Source organism: Hylobates moloch, unplaced genomic scaffold (genome assembly GCF_009828535.3).
Source record: "Hylobates moloch isolate HMO894 unplaced genomic scaffold, HMol_V3 SCAFFOLD_14, whole genome shotgun sequence".
Lineage (NCBI taxonomy): Eukaryota > Metazoa > Chordata > Mammalia > Primates > Hylobatidae > Hylobates > Hylobates moloch.
The window spans coordinates 71,702,330-71,727,719 of record NW_026652289.1 but is presented as its reverse complement, the minus strand read 5'-3'; the positions used below and the strand labels follow the sequence as shown (position 1 = coordinate 71,727,719).

At 44.4% G+C, this 25,390-nt stretch overlaps 1 protein-coding gene across 2 annotated transcripts in view; it reads left to right on the top strand.

Annotated features, from left to right (window-relative positions):
- The first annotated feature begins 1,136 nt into the window (after positions 1 to 1,136).
- The window catches only part of SNAP23 (synaptosome associated protein 23), a 43,924-nt gene continuing 19,670 nt past the window's right edge, over positions 1,137 to 25,390 (top strand). Inside the window, exons 1-5 of one of the 2 annotated variants that reach the window (XM_058427535.1) lie at positions 1,137 to 1,219; positions 17,692 to 17,762; positions 19,113 to 19,154; positions 19,571 to 19,619; positions 21,417 to 21,534. In XM_058427535.1, coding sequence (XP_058283518.1) covers positions 17,706 to 17,762; positions 19,113 to 19,154; positions 19,571 to 19,619; positions 21,417 to 21,534 — 266 coding nt within the window. In that variant the 5' untranslated portion in view covers positions 1,137 to 1,219; positions 17,692 to 17,705. Of the gene's footprint in view, positions 1,220 to 4,399; positions 4,477 to 17,691; positions 17,763 to 19,112; positions 19,155 to 19,570; positions 19,620 to 21,416; positions 21,535 to 25,390 lie in introns of those variants that run through there. The other variant, XM_032176021.2, reaches the window with a different exon arrangement.

Sequence of the window (25,390 nt, the reverse complement as noted above, 5' to 3'; positions counted from 1 at the left end):
GATTTTATTCTTACTCATGCCTAAGGTATTTATAATATTTTTTAAGTAGAGACGGGGTTTCACCATGTTGCCCAGGCTGGTCTCAAACTCCTGGGCTCAAGTCATCTGCCTGCCTTGGCCTTCCAAAGTGCTGGGATGGCAGGTGTCAGCCACCGTGCCCAGCCTACATTTATTATTATTATTATTTATTTATTTATTTTGAGACGGAGTCTTGCTCTGTCGTTCAGGCCGTAGTGCAGAGCCGCTGTCTTGGTTCACTGCAACCTCCATCTTCCGGGTTCAAGTGATACTCCTGCCTCAGCCTCCCAAGTAGCTGGAATTACAGATGTGCACCACCAGGCCCAACTAATTTTTGTGTTTTTAGTAGAGAAGGGGTTTCGCCATATTGGCCAGGCAGGTCTCAAACTCCTGACTTCAAATGATCCGCCCCCCTCGGCGTCCCTAAGTGCTGGGATTACAGGTGTGAGCCACCGCGCCCAGCCGCCTATATTTATTATTAAACTTAGCCCATACCCATTCCCTCAGAAACCTAATTTTAGTGACTAAGACTAGTCAGATAAATGAAACGACATTCAGGTTGATAATTATGTGAAGTGCCCCTCCAATATTATTGAGATTATAACATCTCTGTTTAACAAGACCTTCAATGCCTCAAATAAAAGTAAGCAGCGGCAGGGCACAGTGGCTCACGCCTGTAATCCCAGCACTTTGGGAGGCCGAGGTGGGCGGATCATGAGGTCCAGAGATCAAGACCATCCTGGCCAACATGGTGAAACCCCTTGTCTACTAAAAATACAAAAATTAGCTGGGTGTGGTGGTGCGTGCCTGTAGTCCCAGCTACTCGGAAGGCTGAGGAAGGAGAATCCCTTGAACCCGGGAGTCGGAGTTTGCAGTGAGCCGAGATCTCGCCACTGCACTCCAGCCTAGCAACAGAGCGAGACTGCATCTTAAAAAAAAAAAAAAAAAAAGAGAAAAGAGAGAGAAAAGAAAGGAAGCGGCTATATTCATCTCTTCTATGTAAATCCAGATTTGTTCTAGAGGTTTAGGAAACTTCCAATTCCATGTTTGTGACATCACAAGTCCTTGAAACACTCAAGGGTTGTGGTACGCTGCTCATTCTATTCTCCTTCAAAGGCATGCATTGGAAGAACTATTTTAACCTATAAACTCTGGGCCATCATTCAAGGAAAAGCCTGTAGAAGACCACAGTCAGATATTGGTGAGTGCCAAGGTAATGCTAGATTATGGTTTCTCAACTTTGGGATTACTGACATTTTGGAACATATACTTTTTTGTCAGGGGTATCCTGTGCATTATAGGATGTTTAGCAGCAGACTGGGAGCAGTGGCTCACACATGTAATCCTATAACTTTGGGAGGTCAAGGGAGGCAGATCGCTTGAGTCCAGGAGTTTGAGACCAGCCTGGGTGACATGGTGAAACCCTGTCTCTACAAAAAATGCAGAAATTAGCCAGCAGTAGTGGTGCACACCTGTAGTCCCAGCTACTCAGGAGGCTGAGGTGGGAGGATTTGAGCTGCAGAGGTAGAGGTTGCAGTGAGCCGACATCACACCATTGCACTCCAGCCTGAGCAACAGAGCAAGACCTTCTCTCTCTCTCTCTCTCTCTCTGTCTATATATATGTATATATATATATATATATATATATACACACACACATATGTGATCCGCCCACCTCGGCCTCCCAAAGTGCTGGGATTACAGGCGTGAGCCACTGTGCCCTGCCGCTGCTTACTTTTATTTGAGGCATTGACGGTCTTGTTAAACAGAGATGTTATAATCTCAATAATATTGGAGGGGCACTTCACATATGTGTGTGTGTGTGTGTGTATGTATGTTTAGCAGCACTGCTGGACACGATGCTAGTAGTACCCACCCCCGTTACCCTGTCATCACAATAAAGCATCTCCAGACATTGCCAAATATCCCCTGGAGGACAAAATCGTCCCTGGTTGAGAACCACGGAATTATATCAATGACCATCACAACCCTAAATGAACTAATGAACTCAACCATACATTTTCTCCACCTTTGTCCTCAACAAGTGACTGCTGCTTGAGAAATTTACACAGGAGGGCAGAAAATGGTGAGTTTATTTTTGCCCATATTAAAAAGGCCCTCAATATTGCTTACCAGTCCTACAACATTTTTCTGTCAACTTGTTGTATTACTTTCTACAATATTTCAAATCTTCTCAACTTTCCTTTAAACTCCCAATACCACCTCCTTTTCTATCAGAAGATGACCCCATCTCCAACTTCACAGAGAAAACAAGTCAGCACATGAGAACTTTAACTTCCTGTTACTAAATATACAGAAACATACTTCCTCTCATAATTGGGGAGATACCTCCTCTCTCTCTCTTTCTCCCTCCCTCCCCTCTTCCAAAACCATTACTCTCACCAGTGTTTTGAACTGCCTCTAAACTGCCTCTATTCTTACCCTTTCAAGATCTTTGCCTACTAGCTATCCCTTCTCTTCCTTTATTCAACAATTTTTTTCTCAGTTGAATCTTCCCTACCATGCTCAAGTTTCTCCAGTCTTAATTCTAACAAAAATCAAAAAAACAAAAACAAAAAATCTTGATCCTTCATCATTCTCCCTCCTTCCTCCCTGTCAAGGCCAAACTTTCCAAAAGCATTCTACAACTTGTCCCCATCTCTACATCTCCCCCATCTCCAAACTACTAAGTTGTTTTTTTCAACCCCAGCATTCCAACAAACAGCTTTCACTGAGATAATCAGTGACCTCTGTGTTATGAAATTAAAAAAAAACATTCTCAGGCTTCATCTTCCTTGATCCCTTAAGGAATAGACTACTTCCTCCTTGAAGCACTTTTTTTTTTGAGATGGAGCCTGGCACTGTTGCCAGGCAGTGATAGACATTATGATAGTAATGTAGCTAGGATTACAGACACCCGCCACCACACCCAGCTATTTTTTCTATTTTTTTTTTATGGGGGGGATGGAATTTCGCTCTTGTTGCCCAGGCTGGAGTGCAATGGCATGATCTCGGCTCACTGCAACCTCCGCCTCCCAAGTTGAAGCGATTCTCCTGCCTCAGCCTCCCGACTAGCTGGGATTACAGGCGCCTGCCACCATGCCCGGCTAATTTTTTGTATTTTTAGTAGAGGTGGGGTTTCTCTTTTTTTTTTTTTTTTTTTGAGACGGAGTCTTTCTCTGTCCCCCAGGCTGGAGTGCAGTGGCGCGATCTCGGCTCACCGTAACCTCCACCTCCTGGGTTCACGCCATTCTCCTGCCTCAGCCTCCCGAGTAGCTGGGAATACAGGCGCCCGCCAACACGCCCGGCTAATTTTTTGTGTTTTTAGTAGAGACGGGGTTTCACCGTGTTAGCCAGGATGGTCTCGATCTCCTGACCTCGTGATCCGCCCGCCTCAGCCTCCCAAAGTGCTGGGATTACAGGCTTGAGCCACCGCGCCCGGCTTAGAGGTGGGGTTTCTCTATGTTGGCCAGGCTGGTCTCAAACTCCTGACCTCGTGATCTGCCCACTTCAGCCTCCCAAAGTGCTGGGATTGATTACAGGTGTGAGCCACCGTGCTTGGTGAAGCACTTTCTATTTTTGATTTCCAGCAGTTTATTTTATTCTTAGAGGTGCATGGAAGGGTTCCTGCAGCAAATAGTTTACAATAATCATCCATCTGCTTAAAACTCTTCAGTAGCTTTCAGTGCCCATAGTACAAAGTGGTCTAAAATTCCAAGGCCTTCCAAGATCTAGCGATTGTTGGCCTTCTAAAGCGTTCTTCCCTCTACACTCGGGGATGTACGATTAGCACTAAGCCTCTAACAAGGATGAACTACTAGAAATTTCCAGAAGGCGTTACGCTGTTCTGGACATTAGCCGTTCCCCAGAGCCTGGAAAACTAGCTCTTTCTCTGCCGGATTTCCGGGGGAACTCCTACTTATCCTTCATGGCTCAAGTCACTTCCTCCGGGAACCCTTCCAGACATCCCTAAGAATAAAACGCTTTGTTCGTTATCAGCCAAAGGCGCCTCAGATTTTCTATGTGCTATGCACTGTATTCTAGCCACTATAATTTGTTTACATATCTATATCTTAGTCTAGACATATTGAAAGGCGCTGAAGGGCAGGGAAAGCATTCTATTCGCTTTCTTTTCTTCAGCGTTCATCCAGCACAGTGCCTGGCACACGGTTTGTCCTCAGTAAATGTTTAGATCATGAACACCTCCCAGCTTCGGGCAGGACTGAAATCTATCCGGTTAACTGGTAAACTCCCAGACTCTCCGCCTGCGTGGCAGGGACATTTAAACCCCCAGCACCGTGATTGGCTCCAGCTGCAGGGGTGTGTCCGTGTCCGCGGCGAACGGGAAGTGCGCAGGCGCGCGGGCTCGGCGCGCGCAGGCGCGACTAGGGAGCAGCGCCAGGTCCGGAGTTGGGGTGTCCGAGCTGCGGCCGGAGAGGAGTGGCCTCGCCCGCTTGGTGAGTCTCCAGGAGTGGGACGGAGGGAGCTGGCCGGGATGAAGTCTGAGAGTATGTCCTGAGAAGAAAGAGTGTATCGTATTGGTTGAAAAGTTGGTGGAGTCGGGCTTAAGCGGAGGAGGGGGCGCTCTGGCCTTTACTCGGCAGATGGGCCCGGGGCGAGGACGGGAGGTGCCGGGAGAACATCGAGGGGCCAGTGGAGGAAGGGTGGCTGGATGGTGATTCTCTGGACCCTTCCTCGAAATTAAACAGATATCACTTTCCGCCCGTCACCTTTACTGTGTTGCCGTGGTTGACATTAATAGACTGCGTGTATGGTGACCACGGTGATCAGATAGCTCTGAGATAATGGCTTGAGGAAGGACTCTGAGGTTCCTGGTATTGGATAGCCCTTGCTCTCTAGAAAGGTTCAGCCTTACCTCGCGGTATTACTGCACAAATTAGAGGATCAGGAAAATAATGCATTTCATAGTTCGGGTTTGGAGTGGTGGGGGGAAAAAGTACTGTAAAGTGTAGTTTCATCTCGTCGTTTTTTTCTTCTTTAATCATTAGTCACCACAATGTTAGGAAAGGCAGTTGATGGTAGGAGGAAACGTAAAGACATGAAAGTGGGAGAGGGAAAAAAAGAAGGGAGTATCATTTTGCCTTTTGCTATTTGTCATCTCTTGGAATGGAGTCTGTATTCGTCCGTTCTCACACTGCTATAAAGAAGTACCCGAGGCCGGGCCTGGTGGCTCACGCCTGTAATCCCAGCACTTTGGGAGGTCGAGGAGAGAGGATCATTTGAAATCAGGAGTTCGAGACCAGCCTGGCCAACATGATGAAATCCCATCTCTACTAAAAATACATAGCCAGACGTGGTGGTGTATGCTTGTAATCCCAGCTACTCCGGAGGCTGGGGCAGGAGAGTCGCTTGAACCTGGGAAGCAGAGGTTGCAGTGAACCGAGATCTTGCCACTGAGCTCCAGCCTGGGAGACAGAGTCAGGCTCCAACTCAAAAAAAGAAAAAGAAAAAGAAAAAGAAATACTCGAGACTGGGTAATTTATAAAGGAAAGAAGTTTAATTGACTCTCAGTTCTGCATGGCTTAGGAGGCCTTAGGAAACTTACAATCATGGTGGAAGGCAAAGGAGAAGCCAAGCGCCTTCTTCACAGGATGGCAGGAGAGAGACAGTGAAGGGGAAAAAGCCCCTTATAAAACCAGTATCATGAGAACTGCATGGGGGAAACCACCCCCATAATCCAATCACCTCCCACCAGATTCGAGATGAGATTATGAATAGCCAAACTGTATCATTCTGCCCCTGGCCCCTTTCTTTCTTTTTTTTTGAGATGGAGTCACTCTGTCACCCAGGCTGGAGTGCAGTGGTGCGATCTTGGCTCACTACAACCTCCAACACTTCAAGTGATTCTCCTGCCTCACATTCCTGAGTAGCTGAGACTACAAATGTGTGCCACCAAACCTGGCTAATTTTTTTTTTTTTTTTTGAGATGGGGTCTTGCTCTGTCGCTCAGGCTGGAGTGCAGTGGCATGATCTTGGATCACTGCAACCTCTGCCTCCCAGGGTCAAGCAATTCTTCTGCCTCAGCCTCCCGAGTAGCTGTGATTACAGGCACCTGCCACCACGCCCAGCTAATTTTTGTATTTTTAGTAGAGATGGGGTTTTGCCATGTTGGCCAGGCTGGTCTCAAACTCCTGACCTCAGGTTATTCACCAGCCTCCGCCTCCCAAAGTGCTAGGATTACAGGCGTGAGCCACTGCACATGGCTAATTTTTGTATTTCTTAGTAGAGACGGGGTTTCACTCTGTTGGCCAGGCTGGTCTCGAACGCCTGACCTCATGATCCACCCACCTCATCCTCCCAAGGTGCTGGGATTACAGGCATGAGCCACCATGCCCAGCTCCCCTGGCCCCTTTCAAATCTCATGTCCTCACAGTTCAAAACACAATCATGCCTTCCCAACAGTCCTCCAAAGTCTTAACTCATTCCAGTATTAACCCAAAAGTCCAAGTCCAAAGTCTCATCTGAGGCAAGGCAAGTCCCTTTTGCCTAGGAGCCTGTAAAATCAAAAGCAAGTTAGTTACTTCTAAAGATGCTATGGCAGAATAGGCATTGGTAAATGCTCCCATTCCAAATGGGAGAAATTGGCCAAAACAAAGGGGCTACCGGCCCTATGCAAGTCCAAAATCCAGTGGGACAGCCATTACATCTTAAAGCTTATTTTAATCTCCTTTGACTCCATGTCTCACATCTAGGGCACGCTGATGCAAAGAGTGGGCTCCCAAGGCCTTGAGCAGTTCTGACCCTGTGGCTTTGCAGGGTTCAGGCCCAGAGGCTGCTCTGCTGGGCTGGCACTGAGTGCCTGCGGCTTTTCCAGGTTCATGGTGCAAGCTGTTTGTAGACCTGCCATTCTGGAGTCTGGAACACGGTGGCCCTCTTCTCACAGCTCCACTAGGCAGTGCCCCAGTGGGGATTCTTGTGGGGGTGGGGGGGCGGTCCAACCCCACGTTTCCTTTCTGCAGTGCCCTAGCAGAGGTTCTCCATGAGGTCTCTTCCACTGCAGCAGACTTTGGCCTGGACATCCAGGCATTTCCATACATTCTCTGAAATCTAGACAGGTTCCCAAACCTCAATTCTTGACTGCTGTGCACCTGCAGGCCCAGCACCACGTGGAAGTTACGAAGGCTTGGGTCTTGCACCCTCTGAAGCAACAGCCCAAGCTGTACCTTGACCCGTTTTAGCCAGGAGCTGGAGCAGCTGGGACTAAGGGCCCCAAGTCCTGAGGCTGCCCACGAAACCATTTTTTCTTCCTAGGCCTCAGGTCCTGTGATGGGAGGGGCTGCCATGAAGATCTCTGATATGCCCTGGAGACATTTATCCCATTGTTTTGGTGATTAACATTCAGCTCCTTGTTACTTACCCAAATTTTTGCAGCTGGCTTAAATTTCTTCTCTTTGCTTTATAAATTACTGGGTGGTCTCAGCTCAGTGATCCAGTGATCTGAGTGATCTCAGGAAAAGAAAGAAATTTAGCAAATAAGAGAAACACCTTACATTGCCATGCTCCTTTGACAGGTCATGTGAAAGTAATTGAAGTGATCATATCACTTAGCCTGCGGCTTGAATATTTGTCTCAGGCTAGGTTTTTCTTTAGGTGCTTGTAGTATGTGTTTATGCACTACAAAGTTGGTGTTATCATAGTTCCAGCGTAAGGATGACTTACTGTGCCAAATAAACAGTGGAATTCCTATATGTATCTTGATGTTTGTTTCTTGTACACTGAATGAACTTAGGTACAATACACAAGCCCACTTAACTAAAGGTCACATCGTTTCTTTCTTTTCTTCTTTTTTTTTTTTGAGACACAGTTTCACTCTGTTGCCCAGGCTGGAGTGCAATATCTCGATCTAGGGTCACCTCAGTCTCCGCCTCCCGGGTTCAAGCGATTCTCCTGCCTCAGCCTCCCGAGTAGCTGGGATTACAGGCATGCGCCACCACACCTGGCTAATTTTCTATTTTTAGTAGAGACGGGGTTTCTCCATGTTAGTCAGGCTGTTCTTGAACTCCCAACCTCAGGTAATCTGCTCGCCTCAGCCTCCCAAAGTGTTGGCATTACAGGCGTGAGCCACCGTGCCCGGTCTAAGGTCACATCTTTTCTAATCATTCAGAACACAACCCAGAACCAGAAAGAAAGTAAACAAAAACAGGCCTGTACTCATGGGACAGCTGTGGAGTCTTCACCTGAGTCATACCACTATCATAATTTTTGCCATTTAGAGTGCTGTTGTTATTTTACTTCATGTTTAATGGTTTTTTTAAAAAAAAACATTGCCCACTTCCAAAGTGATAATCTGTGAAATCATGGTTTTTATGTATTTTATAGCTTTTTTAGCATCCATTATAATAAATACATAAATATATACCTCTTTCATATGTAACAGTTAAAATCATATTCTTGGCCGGGTGCGGTGGCTCAAGCCTGTAATCCCAGCACTTTGGGAGGCCGAGGCGGGCGGATCACGAGGTCAGGAGATCGAGACCATCCTGGCTAACACGGTGAAACCCTGTCTCTACTAAAAATACAAAAAATTAGCCGGGCGTGTTGGTGGGCGCCTGTAGTCCCAGCTCGTCGGGAGGCTGAGGCAGGAGAATGGCCTGAACCCGGGAGGCGGAGCTTGCAGTGAGCCGAGATCGCGCCACTGCACTCCAGCCTGGGTGACACAGCAAGACTCTGTCTCAAAAAAAAAAAAAATAAATAAATAAAAAAATAAATAAATAAATAAAAATCATATTCTTGCTCAGCACTTTGGAAGATACTGCTTTGGGCCTAATCAGCTCATTTTTAAAATGAAGATTGAGCTAAAACTTACGGGCTTGAGAATTCTGTAATCTCTGTGATGGTGTTCATTATCATAACACAATTCTAGCAAAGTTAACTGGTTCCACCAGATGAAAGTAGATTAGGGCCGGACGGTGGTTCATGCCTGTACTTCCAGCACTTTGGGAGGCTGAGGCAGGGGGATCGCTTGAGCCCAGGAGTTTGAGACCAGCCTGGGCAACATGCCAAGACTGTCTCTACAAAATTAAAAAAAAAAAAAAACTAGCTGGGCCTGGTGCCCAGTGCCTGTGGTCCCAGCTACTCGGAAGGCTGAGGTGGAGGATCGCTTGAGCCTGGGAGGTCAAGGCTCCTGTAGATTAGAATAACGAAAAGGAAAAAGAGGATGTTTGCTCTTTGATATCAGCTGCCTTCTTTTTTTCTGAATTCAGGCTTTCCCCCACCCCCACCCCGATTTGGTTCCTTTATCTGCAACACTCTGGACATCTGTTTTTGAGCTATGTTTGTGCTCCACATTGTGTACATATTAGCATGTATAATATTATAATGTTGCTTATCTCCAAGAGTGCTGAACTTTTTATTCCATTACTATATTTTGTTTCCAGATCTGTAGGTTGACAGAGGGGCAGATGACAAGGACTGCTCTTTTCTTTTCCCTTTTTTTTTTTTTTTTGAGACGGAGTATCACTCTTGTTGCCCAAGCCAGAGTGCAATGGTGTGATCTCGGCTCACCGCAACCTCTGCCTCATGGGTTCAAGTGATTCTCCTGTCTCAGCCTCCTGAGTAGCTGGGATTACAGGCATGCGCCACCACGCCTGGCTAATTGTATTTTTAGGAGAAACGAGGTTTCACCATGTTAGCCAGGCTGGTCTCAAACTCCTGACCTCAGATGATCGGCCTGCCTTGGCCTCCCAAAGTGCTGGGATTACAGGCGTGATCCACCTCACCCGGCCAGGACTGCTCTTTTCTTTGCTGTGGTAGGTAGAAACTTGAAACAGACGGATCCAGTGCCTCTAACAATTAGAGGAAGTGGATTATGGAGCCAGGAAACAAAATGTACTGTGTTTTTTAAAATATTAAGAGTAGAAGAAGCCCATTTGTATTCATTTAGATTCACTGACATTTTGGTTTGGGTTTCAATTTAGGTTGTATTGCTACTAAAGTATTTAAATCACTGATTCCTATGTTTTTCCAGAATTCTCTCTTCTTGTTGCTTTCTGTAGATTCTGTAACGTAGATGTAAAGTTTGTTTAAATTTATTTTGACAGTGTTTTGGAAATTGAAATTACTTTAGATGGCCTTTCAATACTTATAAAACTCGAGCCAGGTGTGGTGGTATGTCTGTAGTCCCAGCTACTTGGGAGGCTGAAGTGGGAGCATCAGTTGAGATCAGGAGTTCAAGACCAACCTAGGCAGCATAGCAAACTAAATTTCAAACTTCTTGGTATAATATACAAAGCTCTTCACCATATGTGTTCTGTCTTGAAAGCTATCCCCTGCCCTCCATACATACACACACACATTATATTCCTGCCTCACCACTGAAGCCTTACATTATGACTATTTTTTCTTTTTTGATAATTTAAAATCATAATTTTTTGGACTTAATCATACTTGGATTTTGACCCACACAAATGAGAATCAGGGTGTTTGTGTTTTTTTGTTTGTTTTTTAAGACAGTCTTGCTATGTCACCAAGGCTGGAGTGCAGTGGCATGATCATAGCTTGCTGCAGCCTCAAACTGCTGAGCTCAAGTGATCCCCCTGCTTCGGCCTCCTGAGTAGCTGGGACTACAGCTGCAGGCCACCAGGCCTGGGTGATTTTTTTTTTTTTTTAAATTTTGTGTAGAGATGGGGGACTTGCTTTATTACCCAGGCTGGTCTCAAACTCCTGGCTTTAAGCAATCCTTTTGCCTTGGCCTCCTAATGTGCTGAGATTATAAGCATGAGCCACCATGCCTGGCCAAAATCACGAGAGATATTTCATAATTATTATGAAAAGTTATAATAGTTTTATTGAGCACTGTGTGCCAGGCACTGCTCTAAATACTATGCTTGAATTAGCTCAATCCATGTAACAACACTTAAAGTAAGCATTATTATTCTCAGTTAATGAGGAAACTGAAGCACAGAAAAGTTAACAGTAGTCAGGATTTGAAACCATTATGCCTTCAGATATTGGGCACATAACCACTATACTATGTTGTCTTTTGTATAAGCAAGAATGCCACTCTTTTCTGTTGGGGGTATCCTTTTCCAGGGACAAGAGTGCTTATATTCTCTCTCTCTTTTTTTTTTTTTTTTTTTGAGACAGAGTCTTGCTCTGTCGCCTAGGCTGGAGTGCAGTGGCACGATCTGGGCTCACTGCAAGCTCCGCCTCCCAGGTTCACACCATTCTCCTGCCTCAGCCTCCTGAGTAGCTGGGACTACAGGTGCCAGCTACCACGCCCAGCTAATTTTATGTTTTTTGGTAGAGATGGGGTTTCACCTTGTTAGCCAGGATGGTCTCGATCTCCTGTCCTCGTGATCCGCCTGCCTCAGCCTCCCAAAGTGCTGGGATTACAGGCATGAGCCACCGCACCCGGCAGAGTGCTTATATTCTCTATCTGTAGCTTCTGACTCTAATTATCGGAATATTTGAAAAACTAACCAGAAAGCATCCAAGTGGCTGGGTGTGGTGTCTCACGCCTTCTGGCATTTTGGGAGTCCAAGACAGAAGGATCGCTTGAGGCCAGGAGTTCAAGACTAGCCTGGGCAAGACAGTGAGACACCCTATCTCTACCTAAATAAATAAATAAATAAATAAAGCATCTAAGTGAACTTAATCAGAGCTAAACTATGTGGATGGTTTCGGTGAATATTTCATTCAGGCAGGGTAAATGCTTGCCAATTAATCTCACCCTGTACCTGGTATCTCCCTGGCAGATACCACACTTATGCCTGCCACATTGTCTCTTCCTGGGTAGATTGCCAGCTTCCGGCTCTTGAGCCCCGTTCTTATCTTTCACATAGAACATCCCCTTTCTGTTCACATAACCATTCTCATTGATAGGGTTAATAAAATTGATTATAATCAAACCTACATCTACTTCCCCAGTATTACTCCTGGGTCACTTAGAGTAGAATTGTGGAAGTTCCAAATTTGACAGGGACTTGAAGACCAGGCGTTGAGCATTGAGCAATTAAGTTACCATAGGTGCTTCTGTAAAACTGAAGTTTAATTTTTTTGTAATTAGAGTCAGGGTCTTGCTATGTTGCCCAGGTTACATTTAAACTCCTGGGCTCAGATGATCCTCCTGCCTCAGCTTCCTGAGTAGCTGGGACTATAGGCCTGAAAGTGTAATTTTGGTTTTCTTTTTGGTTCCTGATTTTTAGTGGGACTTTCCCACTTGTTAATATGATTTCTGTCTTGAATCTTGTGCTTCAGTGTCCTTTGAAACCAAGCTGATTTTTGTTTGTTTTGTTTTTTTGTGGTGTTGTTTTTTAAGATGGAGTCTCGCTCTGTTGCTGAGGCTGGAGTGCAGTGGTGCGATCTTGGCTCACTGCAACCTCCGCCTCCCGGGTTCAAGCGATTCTCCTGCCATAGCCTCCTGAGTAGCTGGGATTACAGGTGCCCGCCACCATGCCCGGCTAATTTTATTTTTTTTTTGAGATGGCGTCTCACTCTGTTGCCCAAGCCTGAGTACAGTGGCACAATCTCCACTCACTGCAACCTCTGCCTCCTGGGTTCAAGTGATTTTCCTGCCTCAGCCTCCCAAGTAGCTAGGATTACAGGCACATGCCACCATGCCCGGCTAATTTTTGTATTTTTAGTAGAGACGGGGTTTTGCCATGTTGGCCAGGCTGGCCAACCCGTTACCTCAAGTGATCTGCCCTCCTCAGCCTCCCAAGTGCTAGGATTACAGGCGTGAGCCACCATATCCGGCCTTTGGTATTTTTTAGTAGAGACAGGATTTCTCCATGTTGGCCAGTCTGATCTCAAACTCCTGACCTCAGGTGATCCGCCCACCTTGGCCTCCCAGAGTGCTGGGATTACAAATGTGACTGCATCTGGCCTGAAACCAAGCTGTTTAGTAGATATGATTCTGTGGTATACTTAGTATATTTGCATTTGAGTTATAGACTTTGTATGGTAAAAAGAAAAGAGTTTTTAAAAAGAGAAAAAAATATGTATGTATATTTGCATAGTTTTGGGGCCTATATATAAAAATGGTTAAAGTTGTTTGTGTAGAAGGAGATAGAAAGGAAAGCCGAGAGAGGAAGTAAAAGGAGGAAGCCATCCTTAACATAAACGAGACCCTTGCCAGGCAAAGTGGCTCATACATGTAATCCCAGCACTTTGGGAGGCTGAGCTAGGAGCATCACTCGAGCCTGGAGTTTGAGACCAGCCTGGGCAACGTAGTGAGACCCTGCCTCTACAAAAAAAAAATAATAATAAATAATAATAATAAAAGGGCCAGGTGTAGTGGTGGGCACCTGTAATCCCAGCTACTCGGGAGACTGAGGAAGGAGAATCACTTGAACCCGGGGGCAGAGGTTGCAGTGAGCTAAGATTGCACCACTGCACTCCAGCCTGGGCAATAGAGCGAGACTCTGTCTCAAATAAAATAAAGTAAAATAAAATAAAATGTGAGACTCCGATGTCTCAAAAAAAAAGTATATAGCCTATACTTTATATCATTAACTTTAATATTCAAATTTAGCCTTGCAGTTGGAACTATTAATATTTAGTAGCTATTACTTTCAGCTACATTTACATAAATGTGACTCATATTCAACATTGTTATTTTCCTTTTGTTTTGCCTACTATTTATTTCCACTTCAGTAAAAATATTAAAATAATGGCTAACATTGAACACCGGCCATGTGCAAGGCATTGTACTAAGTACTTTGTGTAGATCATCTCTTTTTAATCTTCACAAAAAAAACAAAACTATGAAATAGAATGTTATCCTTGTTTTACAAATACAGAAACCGAGTTTTAGTGGCGTTAGGTAATTTCCTTGGGGTCACACAACAAATACATTGTGAGGCTGGAATTTGTATGCTGGAATTCTCACTCACCCACTATGCTATCCTGCTATAAACAGAAGTTTCCTCTTGCTGCGGATGCACTGGTTACCATGGAAGTAGACTTTATCAGAAGAAGCCAAAGAGAAGGCTGAACTTAGAAGAACAGTAATAAACCCTTTGAGTGTAACTCATTGAGGAGCTTTATTGTGATTAATTTTCAGAGAAGGAATAAGGCAGGAAACTAATTTGGTAGAATATTTTAGCTGCAAAATCCTTGTTTACCAGTATAAAAAGAATTATCTTATAAAATCATTCTTTGCAGGACCCTGTGGAATTGATGGTGATATATTTTTTTTTTTCGTACAGTCTTGCTCTGTTGCCCAGGCTGGAGTGCAGTGAGTCTTGGCTCACTGCAGCCTCTGCCTCCCAGGCTCAAGCCACAGACGTGCACTGCTGCATTTGGCTAATTTTTGTATTTTCTTTTTAGTAGAGCTGGGGTTTCACCATATTGGCCAGTCTGGTCTTGAACTACTGGCCTCAAGTGATCTGCCCACCTCTGCCTCCCACAGTGCTGGGATTACAGGCATGAGCCGCCACGCCTGGCCTGATGGTGATTTAAAGTGCTCTTTCTTCATTACTTCTTGAGTAGCTCTCCAGTTTTACAAGTGAAGCCACATGGATCTTCCAAGTCCTTATTTAAATTCCAGGGCCTTTTTTCTGTGTATTTCTTTCCAAGAAGCTTATTTACTTTTCCTTTCTTCTTTTCTTCTCTTTTCTTTTACTTCCTTTCTGCTTGCCTTTTTTTTTTTTTTTTTTTTTTTTGAGACGGAGTCTTGCTGTTGCCCAGGCTGAAGTACAGTGGCATGATCTCGGCTCACTGCAACCTTTGCCTCTCCGGTTCAAGCAACTGTCCTGTCTCAGCCTCCTGAGTAGCTGGGATTATAGGCATGCATCACCACGCCTAGCTAATTTTTGTATTTTTAGTAGAGACGGGGTTTCACCATGTTGGCCAGGCTGGTCTCAAACTCCTGACCTCAGGTGATCCGCCTGCCTTGGCCTTCCAGAGTGCTGGGATTACAGGCGTGAGCCACCGCACCTGGCCTCTTGCTTGCTTGTTTTCTTATCTCCTCCCTTCCTCCCTCCCTCCCTTCCATTTCTTTTCCTTCTTTTTTTTTTTTTTTGAGACAGAGTCTTGCTCTTGTCACCCAGGCTGGAGTGTAGTGGCATGATCTCGATTAACTGCAACCTCTCCCTCCCAGGTTCAAGCAATTCTCCTGCCTCAGCCTCCCGAGTAGCTGGGATTACAGGCGCTCACCACCACGCCTGGCTAATTTTTGTATTTTTAGTAGAAAGGGGGTTTCACCATGTTGATCAAGCTGGCCTCGATCTCCTAACCTTGTGATCCATCCACCTCGGCCTCCCAAAGTACTGGGATTACAGACGTGAGCCACTGCGCCTGGCCCTCAAAATCTTAAACCATAAGACATGACAGTAGAATTATAAACAGGGCCGGGCGCGGTGGCTCAGGCCTGTAATCTCGGCACTTTGGGAGGCTGAGGTGGATAGATCACCTGCGGTCTGGAGTTCAAGATCAGCCTGGCCAACATGGTGAAACCCCATCTCTACTAAAAATACAAAAATTAGTGGGGTGTGGTGGTGCATGCCTGTAATCCCAGCTCCTTGGGAGGCTGAGGCAGGAGAATTACTTGAACTCAGGAGGCGGAAGTTGCAGTGAGTCAGGGTTACACCACTGCACTCCAGCCTGGGCAACAGAGTAAGACCCCATCTCAAAAAAATAAAAAAAATAAAATGATAGTAGTGGTTCAACTAAAAACAACTGAAAAGATTTAAATTTTTTGTTTGTTTGTTTTTTGAGATAGGGTCTTGCTCTGTCACCCAGGCTGGATTGCAGTGCCATGATCTTGACTTACTTCAGCCTCAACCTCCTGGACTCAAGCAATCTGCCCACCTCAACCCTCCCCGGTAGCTGGGACTACAGGTGTGCGCCACCATGCCCGGCTAATTTTTGCATATTTGGTAGAAATGGGGTTTTGCCATGTTGCTCAGGCTGAACTCCAACTCCTGAGCTCAAGCCATCCACTCACCTCAGCCTCCCAAAGTGCTAGGATTCCAGTCATGAGCTACCATGCCCAGCCAAAAGTGACTGAAAAGATTTATATGTGATCATATCATACGCTTCTAATAGCAGTTTTTGGTTTGTGGCTCTAGTGATTCTTTTTTTTTTTTTTTTTTTTTTTTTTTTTTTTTGTGGGGTACTTTCTCTTCCCCCGGAGGGCGGTGGGGCGTTTTCTGCTCACTGCTAGCTCCGCCCCCCGGGGTTCTCGCCATTCTCCTGCCTCAGCCCCCGGAGTAGCTGGAACTACAGGCGCCCGCCACCTCGCCCGGCTAATTTTTTTTTTGTATTTTTTAGTAGAGACGGGGTTTCACCGTGTTAGCCAGGATGGTCGCGATCTCCTTACCTTGTGATCCGCCCGCCTCGGCCTCCCAAATGCTGGGATTACAGGCGTGAGCCACCGCGCCCGGCCTGGCTCTAGTGATTCTTTGCGAGCTTTGTGCTACTGTTTCTAAGAGCCACGTAAATACTTTGAGCGTACACCCTGTTTTTCTACTTATTTGTTCATTCAGCTATTTTTGGAGTATCTACCGTCAGATCCTATTAGGTGTTAGAGATACAAAGATAAAATCTCTGCCTTCCAAGAATTCAGTCCAGTACATTCTTGGGGAATTAAGTTTTCTGCTTATCAAAGAGTATATCCATGGCAAGGTTTCTCACCTCAAATTGACATTTTGGGTCAGATTATTCTTTGCTAGAGGGCTTTCCTGAAGAGTGTTGTAGGATGTTAAGCAGTTTCCCTGCCTCTACCTACTAGATGCCAGTAACCAGCCCCGTCACCTGGCCGAAGTTGTGACAATCAAGCATCTCCAGACATTGCCAGATTCCTGGGGGCAAATCTGTAATAAGAACCAGAGTTTATCTGTGTCATTGACCGTGAGTTTTGATAAATGAGTTTTGAGAAAATTCATACAAAGCTAGCAAATGTAACAAAGAAAGAACCTAGAGCCATTGCACAATGCTTGTTATTACTCCAAATGACTTCTCAAAGAGGAATTAGATAACAGCCGTGCTGAATAACACCTACGAAATGTTTTATTTTTTAGCTTGGATGTCTGTGAGATCTCTTTCTGAGTTACCGTATATAGGAGAATAATTGTTTGGTTTCTTAGGGACTCCACTGAAACAACAAACAATATAAGCCACTGGAGGGGAAGAGTCTAATGTGTAATAAAAACCTTAGTCTTTTCCGAGCTGTTTGTACCAGCATTTCCCTTTTCTTGTTAAGAGTGAAAGTATTTTCACCAGTGAGTATCCTGGACAACTGGCATATTTAGAAATGTTTCCTGTGTTCTTCAGGCACATAACTTCAAGTTTTGTTACTTTACTAAATTGGACTTTTCTTCACTTACTGCTTTTCCATGTTCAGACAACACATGAAGAACATTGAACAACCGGAAATTCATTTTAATAGTCTTTCAATGCTTGTCTTCCAGTAATGCCTTGCTTCTCTAAGTAGAGGATCCAGTTTCCTGTTGGAAAGAGTACTTCCCTAGAAGTTCTAAAACCTGTATTTTAGGTTCACCCTTGGCACTCTTATTAAACATTCATTTAGCCTCTCTCGGTCTTGATTTCTTTACTTGTGGTAGACTAATAGATACAGAGAGAGGTTCTTTTATCCTGTTTTCCTGATAATTTCCTAAATTACATAAATCTACACTTTTTGCTCACGCAAACTTTTATATATCCTTATTCTTATACAATATCCACATTTCCATTTCTGTGCCTAATAGAGTTTTGATTCATCATGGATAATCTGTCATCAGAAGAAATTCAACAGAGAGGTCACCAGATTACTGATGAGGTAAATGTTTTACCTAAAATAAGTAAATAATTCTATTTCAGTTTTCATATTGGAGGGGTGAGAGAGCCTTCTTAGGGACCATTTTGGCCTCTTCCTAGTCCATTAATATCAAAGAACACATTTGCTCCTTAGTGCCGTTGCCGGTTTTTATTTTCTTTTTAACTCACGAGAAAACTAAAGTGAAAACAATTTGTATGATTTTTATTTTTTAGGTAATTATTAATATTAAGTGCAACAAAGATACTCTACTATGTATTTGAGAAATGCTAGACTTCTATTTAACAATTTCCTAATATCTGTAATTTACTTAGATTTCTACCTACATTAAATTTTTATGACTTTATAAAATTTTTATTCCCATGAACTTCACCATCCAAATGTTCTCTCTTTTTTAAAAAAACTCTTTCTTTCTTTTTTTTTTTTTTTTTTTGAGACGGAGTCTTGCTCTGTGCCCCAGGCTGGAGTGCAGTGGTGCGATCTCGGCTCACTGCAAGCTCTGCCTCCCGGGTTCACGCCATTCTCCTGCCTCAGCCTCCCGAGTAGCTGGGACTACAGGCGCCCGCCAACACACCCGGCTAATTTTTTGTATTTTTAGTAGAGACGGGGTTTCACCGTGTTAGCCAGGATGGTCTCGATCTCCTGACCTCGTGATCCGCCCGCCTCGGCCTCCCAAAGTGCTGGGATTACAGGCTTGAGCCACCGCGCCTGGCAAAAAACTCTTTCTTTCAACATCGCAATGGAAGTCCTTACACATTTTCTCTTAAGGAGCGCCTGAAAATAACCAAAAATGTAGTGATCAACTTACTTTTTTTTTTTTTTTTTTTTGAGACAGAGTCTCGCTGTTGCCCGGGCTGGAGTACAGTGATGCAATCTCGGCTTACTGCAACCACTGCCTGCCCTGTTCAAGCGATTCTCCTGCCTCAGCCTCCCAAGTAGCTGGGATTATAGGTGCGTGCCACCACGCCCAGCTGATTTTTGTATTTTTAGTAGAGACGGGGTTTCACCATGTTGAGTAGACTGGGCTCGAACTCCTGACCTCGTGATCTGCCCACCTCAGCCACCACAGCTGGCCATTGTTTTGTTTTAAAGGGAAGGATAGGCTGGCAATTCTTTTTGTTTTTTCCTTTAATAGAAACAGTCTCACTATGTTGCTTGGGCTGGTCTTGAGCTCCGGTACTCAAGAAATCCTCTTGCCTCGGCCTCCCAAAGTGCTGGGATTATAGGCATGAGCCACTGTGCCCGGCCTGAGCTGGCAATTTTTAAAGATAGAATAACATCATGAATTTGGCCTGTGATCAGATTTTTTTTTCTACATATTTTGGAATGCTAAAATTCTGTGTTTTTTCCTAGTCTCTGGAAAGTACGAGGAGAATCCTGGGTTTAGCCATTGAGGTAAGAAAATGTTAATCATCAACTTAAGTATAGAAATTTATAGGAGAGATCCTAATACTTCTGGCTGGAATTAGTATTAAAGGGTAATGTATCAATACGCTTTATTATTTGAAATTAACAGTTGCTGAAATTGTCAAACCATGCACTAATGGGAATTTTCTGTTTTTCCCTTTGACAGTATTGGAATATGACAGGGAAGATGAATTCACTATGAGTTTGTGACTTAATTATTTTGGGGGGCTGCTATGTTAAAGTGTGTTAGTTTAAGAATACTAGTTCTGTCTGTAGCTCTAATCCTCTGAGAGCTTGGGTTTCTAAATTATTCTGTCTTGCTATTTGTCAGCTCTTATAGGTTCTGTTTCTGTTGTTTGTGGTTTGTTTTGTTGTACTATCAGCCTTTTCCCCCCTTCTCTTAGTCTCAGGATGCAGGAATCAAGACCATCACTATGCTGGATGAACAAAAGGGTAAGTTAAATTATTAGCAGAAATTCTTAATTTGACTATGATGCCAAAAAGCCCTATCAAATTAGCCACATACAAATTTCAGCCTTTGGGAGAGCCTTCCCTTTGTAAAATAAGAATGTTATGTTTACTTCTTGTCTTCTGATTTGAATTATATATCATGTTCACTGTCTATTTGGGATGGCAGGCAAAAATGCCCAACTGTATATACCAAGTATGTGTTAGGCCAGCATGGCTTATTTTGTGTATTGGTTATATGTGCCTTAGACATTATGATAGTAACGTAGCTGGGATAGCAGGCACCCGCCACCACACCCAGCTATGTTTTCCTATTTTTTGGGGGTGGGGGACAGAGTTTCGCTGTTTTTGTCTATTTTTGGGGGGTGGGGGATGGAGTTTCACTCTTGTTGCTCAGGCTGGAGTGCAATGGCGTGATCTTGGCTCACTGCAACCTCCTCCTCCTGGGTTCAAGTGACTCTCCTGCCTCAACTTCCTGAGTAGCTGGGATTACAGGCGCCCACCACCACGCCCAGCCAAGTTTTTGTATTTTTAGTAGAGACGGGGTTTCACCATGTTGGCCAGGCTGGTCTCAAACTCCTGACCTCAGGTGATCCACCTGCCTTGACCTCCCAAAGTGCTGGGATTACAGGTGTGAGCCACCATGCCCAGCCTTTTTTTTTTATTTTTTTTTTATTTTTTTTATTTTTTGAGACAGAGTCTTGCTCTGTCACCCAGGCTCGAGTGCAGTGGTGCAATCCTGGCTTACTCCAGGATCCTCTACCTCCCAGGTTCAAGTGATTCTCCTGGCTCAGCCTCCTGAGTCGCTGGGATTACAGGTGTCCACCACCACACCCAGCTAATTTTTTGCATTTTTAGTAGAGACAGGGTTTCACCATGTTGGCCAGGTTGATCTCGAACTCTTGACCTCAAGAGTCTCTTGATCCGCCCACCTCGGCCTCCCGAAGTGCTGGGATTATAGGCGTGAGCCACCATGTCTGGCCAGACATTATGATACTCTTACATCATCCTCAGAAATCAAGTTAAGTCCTAAAACAGATCTAGATTCAGGTATGCTTGGAAACACTTGAGTTGAGTTGGCCCTGAGTAATCAGGTCTAGTTTTTATTACTCTTATAATAGCCCTCAGGTTTTGAACCTATTATAGAAATGATGGGGATTTGACCTGGTCAAGGTACCCTTAACTTGGTTGTAAGGATGATCTCTAAATAACCGTCCCTTGGTCCTACTATACACGATTCTTTTTTTTTTTTTTTTTTTTTTGAGGGGGAGTCCCACTCTGTCATCCAGGCTGGAGTTCAGTGGTGCAGTCGCAGCTCACTGCAACCTCCAACTGCCGGGTTCAAGCAATTCTCCTGCCTCAGCCTCCCAGGTAGCTGGGATTACAGGCACCCATCACCACACCCAGCTGATTTTTGTATTTTTAGTAGAGATGGGGCTTCACCATGTTGGCCAGGCTGGTCTTGAACTCCTGACCTCAGTTCATCGCCCACCTCGGCCTCCCAAAGTGCTGGGATCACAGGCGTGAGCCACCCTACCATACAAGCCATATACAAGCTTTTTAGAACAAATTTTTCCACAGCAAGAGGCTAGGTGCCTCCGGATCAGTACGTGAAAGATTGTTACCATGTTGAATAGCTTCTAATACCTTTTGACACTGACATACTCACTGTGGGGAGTTATTGGTAGATTCAAGGTTGAAGTTTGCTGTTCCATAATAATAGCATTTTCTGGTTGACACTGTGAATGGAACACAAAGTGTAACTTCACAACTTATTCTTAGAACAACTAAACCGCATAGAAGAAGGCTTGGACCAAATAAATAAAGACATGAGAGAGACAGAGAAGACTTTAACAGAACTCAACAAATGCTGTGGCCTTTGTGTCTGCCCATGTAATAGGTGAGTTGATAAATTAAGATGGTTTCAAAATAAATAATGAGAGTACCCCACCTTCTCCCACCAGCTAAGGTCAGAAGTATGACTGGGCTTAATGAGGAACTCTATTAGATAAATCTAAGTTGTCTCTCCTTCAGGCAGATTGAGCTTTTTGTGTAAATACTGCGTGTTCACTGAAAACTGTGACTTATATTTGACCAATCCTGGGATCAAGTCCAATTTCAATTTGTAGTAATACATGAAAAGGTTAGGAGGTATAGGGAAATGTATATCTGGATGATGGAGAGCAGGATGGAGTTATTTTCTTTTCCTTTCAAAGGAGGAGTATTAACAAAATATATATTTTGTGGTAGGCACATGAGGGATGGCCAAAAGAGTAGAAGAGCTGGGAAAGAATGGCAAAACATAAAAAATACATAAATCTAATGTTAGATTATATGATAATGACCAAGGCTAAATCTAATGTTAGATTATATGATAGTGACCAAGGCTAGGTATACAGAACTGTTAAAGGTTGGGTTGGAGAGCATCTTATAGAAGAGGTAGGAGGTGGATTGGCCTTTGAGTGATTAGAAGGATTTGGATGAATAGGGAGGAACAGTGAGGGCATCTCCTATGAAAGGTTCAAAATAAAGATTAACAAGGAGCTTGACTTAACTGAGCTGTGTGACTCATGTAGATGAGAAGTGGAAAGTAAGATATAAGTAGGTAGTAGAGGAACTTGAATGCCAAACTAAGGAGTTGACAGATTGGAGTGGAGTATAAAAAAAAAAATGACAGTATCTGGAGATTGAATGACTGTACTCACTGCTGAAAGTTTTGTTTTGTTTTTTTTCTGAGACAGGGTCTCTGTTACTCAGGCTGGAATGCAGTGGCGTGATCACAGCTCACTGCAGCCTCTCTTTCCTGGGCACAAGAGATCCTCCCACCTTGGCCTCCCAAAGTGCTAGGATTACAGGCATCAGCCACTGCACACAGCCAAAGTATTCCTTTTTTTTTTTTTTTGAGACGGAGTCTCACTCTGTCACCAGGCTGGAATGTAGTGGCGCAGTCTCAGCTCACTGCAATCTCCGTCTCCTGGGTTCAAGTGATTTCTCCTGCCTCAGCCTCCCGAGTAGCTGGGACTACAGGCACATGCCACCACACCCAGCTAATTTTTGTATTTTTAGTAGAGACGGGGTTTCACCACGTTGGCCAGGATGGTCTTGATCTCTTGACCTCATGATCTGCCCGCCTTAGCCTCCTCAAGTGCTGGGATTACAGGTGTGAGCCACCACACCCGGCCTCAAAGTATTCATTTTTAAAGAGGTTCTTAGACATTAGTATTTCATCCAGTTCTCAGCTGGTCTTATAAACCAACAGGTGTTATATTTTTATATTTTCAGATAAGTGTTTTTATGTAACAACATTTTTGTGCCATTTCTACTATAGAAAGTACAGATTAATTGCTTGTCAGTCAACTTTAGTGTTTATTTTGGCCATGAGGAGTTAAGGTTTGACAGTGTTCTTCCTAGTCTTATCCACTGGCTTCCTATTCTAACAGGTCTGTTGACCTGTTTACACCTTGGTTGACTAACTGAAAGTTCTGTATTTTTTGAGACGGAGTCTCACTCTGTCACCCAGGCGGGAGTGCAATGGTGTGATCTCGGCTCACTGCAACTTCCACCTCACGAGGTCAAGTGATTCTCCTGCCTCAGCCTCCCAAGTAGCTGGGATTACAAATGTGTGCCACCATACTCGGCTAATTTTTATATTTTTAGTAGAGACAGGGTTTCGCCATGTTGGCCAGGCTGGTCTCAAACTCCTAACCTCAGGTGATTCGCCTGCCTCTGCCTCCCAAAGTGCTGGGATTACAGGTGTGAGCCACTGCTCCTGGCCAGAAGTTCATATTTTAATAACTATGACTTGTCAATCAGAGTTTAGCAGATTACTTTAAGCAAACAAGTTAAAATGTACAGATTATTTGATACAAACTCTTAGCTGTGTTTTACAAACATAATTGTACCTTTCTCTTGTGTTCCATGTACCTTCTTGGAAGAGTACAGTAGAGGGGAAGTAGGTGAATTTTCTTGAGATCAGATGTTAGGAGAACCAGGAGAAAGAAGTCTCCCCTAAAATCTTAGAGCAAGATCAGCTCTAAGTCACGTGTTGATAAACAGGAAGAGCACTGAATTAGACCTAAGATGGTCTAATATCATAGAAAGTGGGAAATGCAGCTACAGAGTATTAATTTTATGTCTCTTTGTGTATCCCAGCCAAGCATAGGCAAGCTTTTCTTGAAGACTGGTGGGAAACAAGGTAGAGTATGGTCCTGAATCAGCATTCTTCAGCCTCTAACCTCAGTAGAACCCTTTCTCAGTGGATCAAGAGAAGGCACTACTTTTTTAGAGATGGGCTCTCCCTCTGTCTCCCAGGCTTGAATGCAGTGGTGCCACCATAGCTCACTGTAGCCTCAAACATCTGGGCTCAAGCGATCCACCCACCTCAGCCTCCCAAGTAGCTAGGATTACAGGTGCATGCCACCATGCCCAGCTAATTTTTGAAATTTTTTGTAGAGACAAGGGTCTTGCTGTGTTGCCCAGGCTTGTATCAAACTCCTGGCCTCAAGAAATCCTCCCACTTCAGCCTCCCAAAGCACTGGGATTACAGGCTTGAGCCACTGCACCCAACTGGCACTTCTTTCTTTTTTTTTTCTGGCACTTCTTGAGAGATGGAATCAAGGGGCTGCTGTAACAAAACAGTTCCCTGAAGAGAAGAAAGTATTATCTCAGTTAAAGATGTCTGATTGTAATTGCCTTTCTTCCACCTATTTCTTTCTTATACCATTGAGACCTTGGCCAGTATGATGTCTCTTATCCTCAGCTCTGTTCCTGTCATTCTTGCCTGTGTCTTGATCTTTCTAACATGAGCTTCTTAAAGGTAGACATGAGATCTTAGTCCTTTGTATAAGGCCTAGTCTTCATACCAGCAGTAGTAGTAACAACCCAGGTCAGGTCCAGAGTTCCTTATTTGCCATTTGGAAATACTTTTTCTTTTCTTTCTTTTTTTTTCGAGACAGGGTCTCGCTCTGCTACCCAGGCTGGAGTGCAGCGGCACAGTCATGGCTCACTGCAGCCTCAACCCATCCTCCAGCGTCAGCCTCTTGAGTAGCTGGGATTACAGGCACATGCTACCACACCCAGCTAATTTTGTATCTTTTGTAGAGACAAGGTTTCACCATGTTGGCCAGGCTGGTCTCGAACCCTTGGGCTCAGGCAGTCTACCCACCTTGGCCTCCAGAAGTGCTGGGATTGCAGGCATGAGTCATTAAGCCCTGCCGGCCATTCAGAAATCTAAAAAACTCTGAATGCTAAAGTTTTGTTTTATTTTTGCTGTTAATGGTGCCACAACTCATTAGGATATAAAATGTAACCTGAACTGAAGCTATGTTTAGTCTTTATTACTTGCTGTAAATATTAATTGGTTTCACCACAGAAATACTCTTTTTGAGTGAGGGTCTCACTCTGTCACCCAGGTTGGAGTACAGTGGTATGATCTTGGCTCACTGCAGCCTCGACCTCCCAGGTTCAAGTGATCCCCCCCACCTCAGCCTCGTGAGTAGCTGGGACTACAGGTGCATGTCACCATGCCTGGTTTGCTTTTAAAATATTTTGTTTCTTCTTTTTTTTTTTTTTTTTCTTTTGAGACAGAGTCTCACTCTGTTGCCCAGGCTAGAGTGCAGTGATGCAATCTCAGTTCACTGCAACCTCTGCCTCCAGGATTCAACCAATTCTCCTGCCTCAGCCTCCCAAATAGCTGGGATTACTGGTGCCTGCCGCCACGCCCAGCTAATTTTTGTATTTTTAGTAGAGATGGGGTT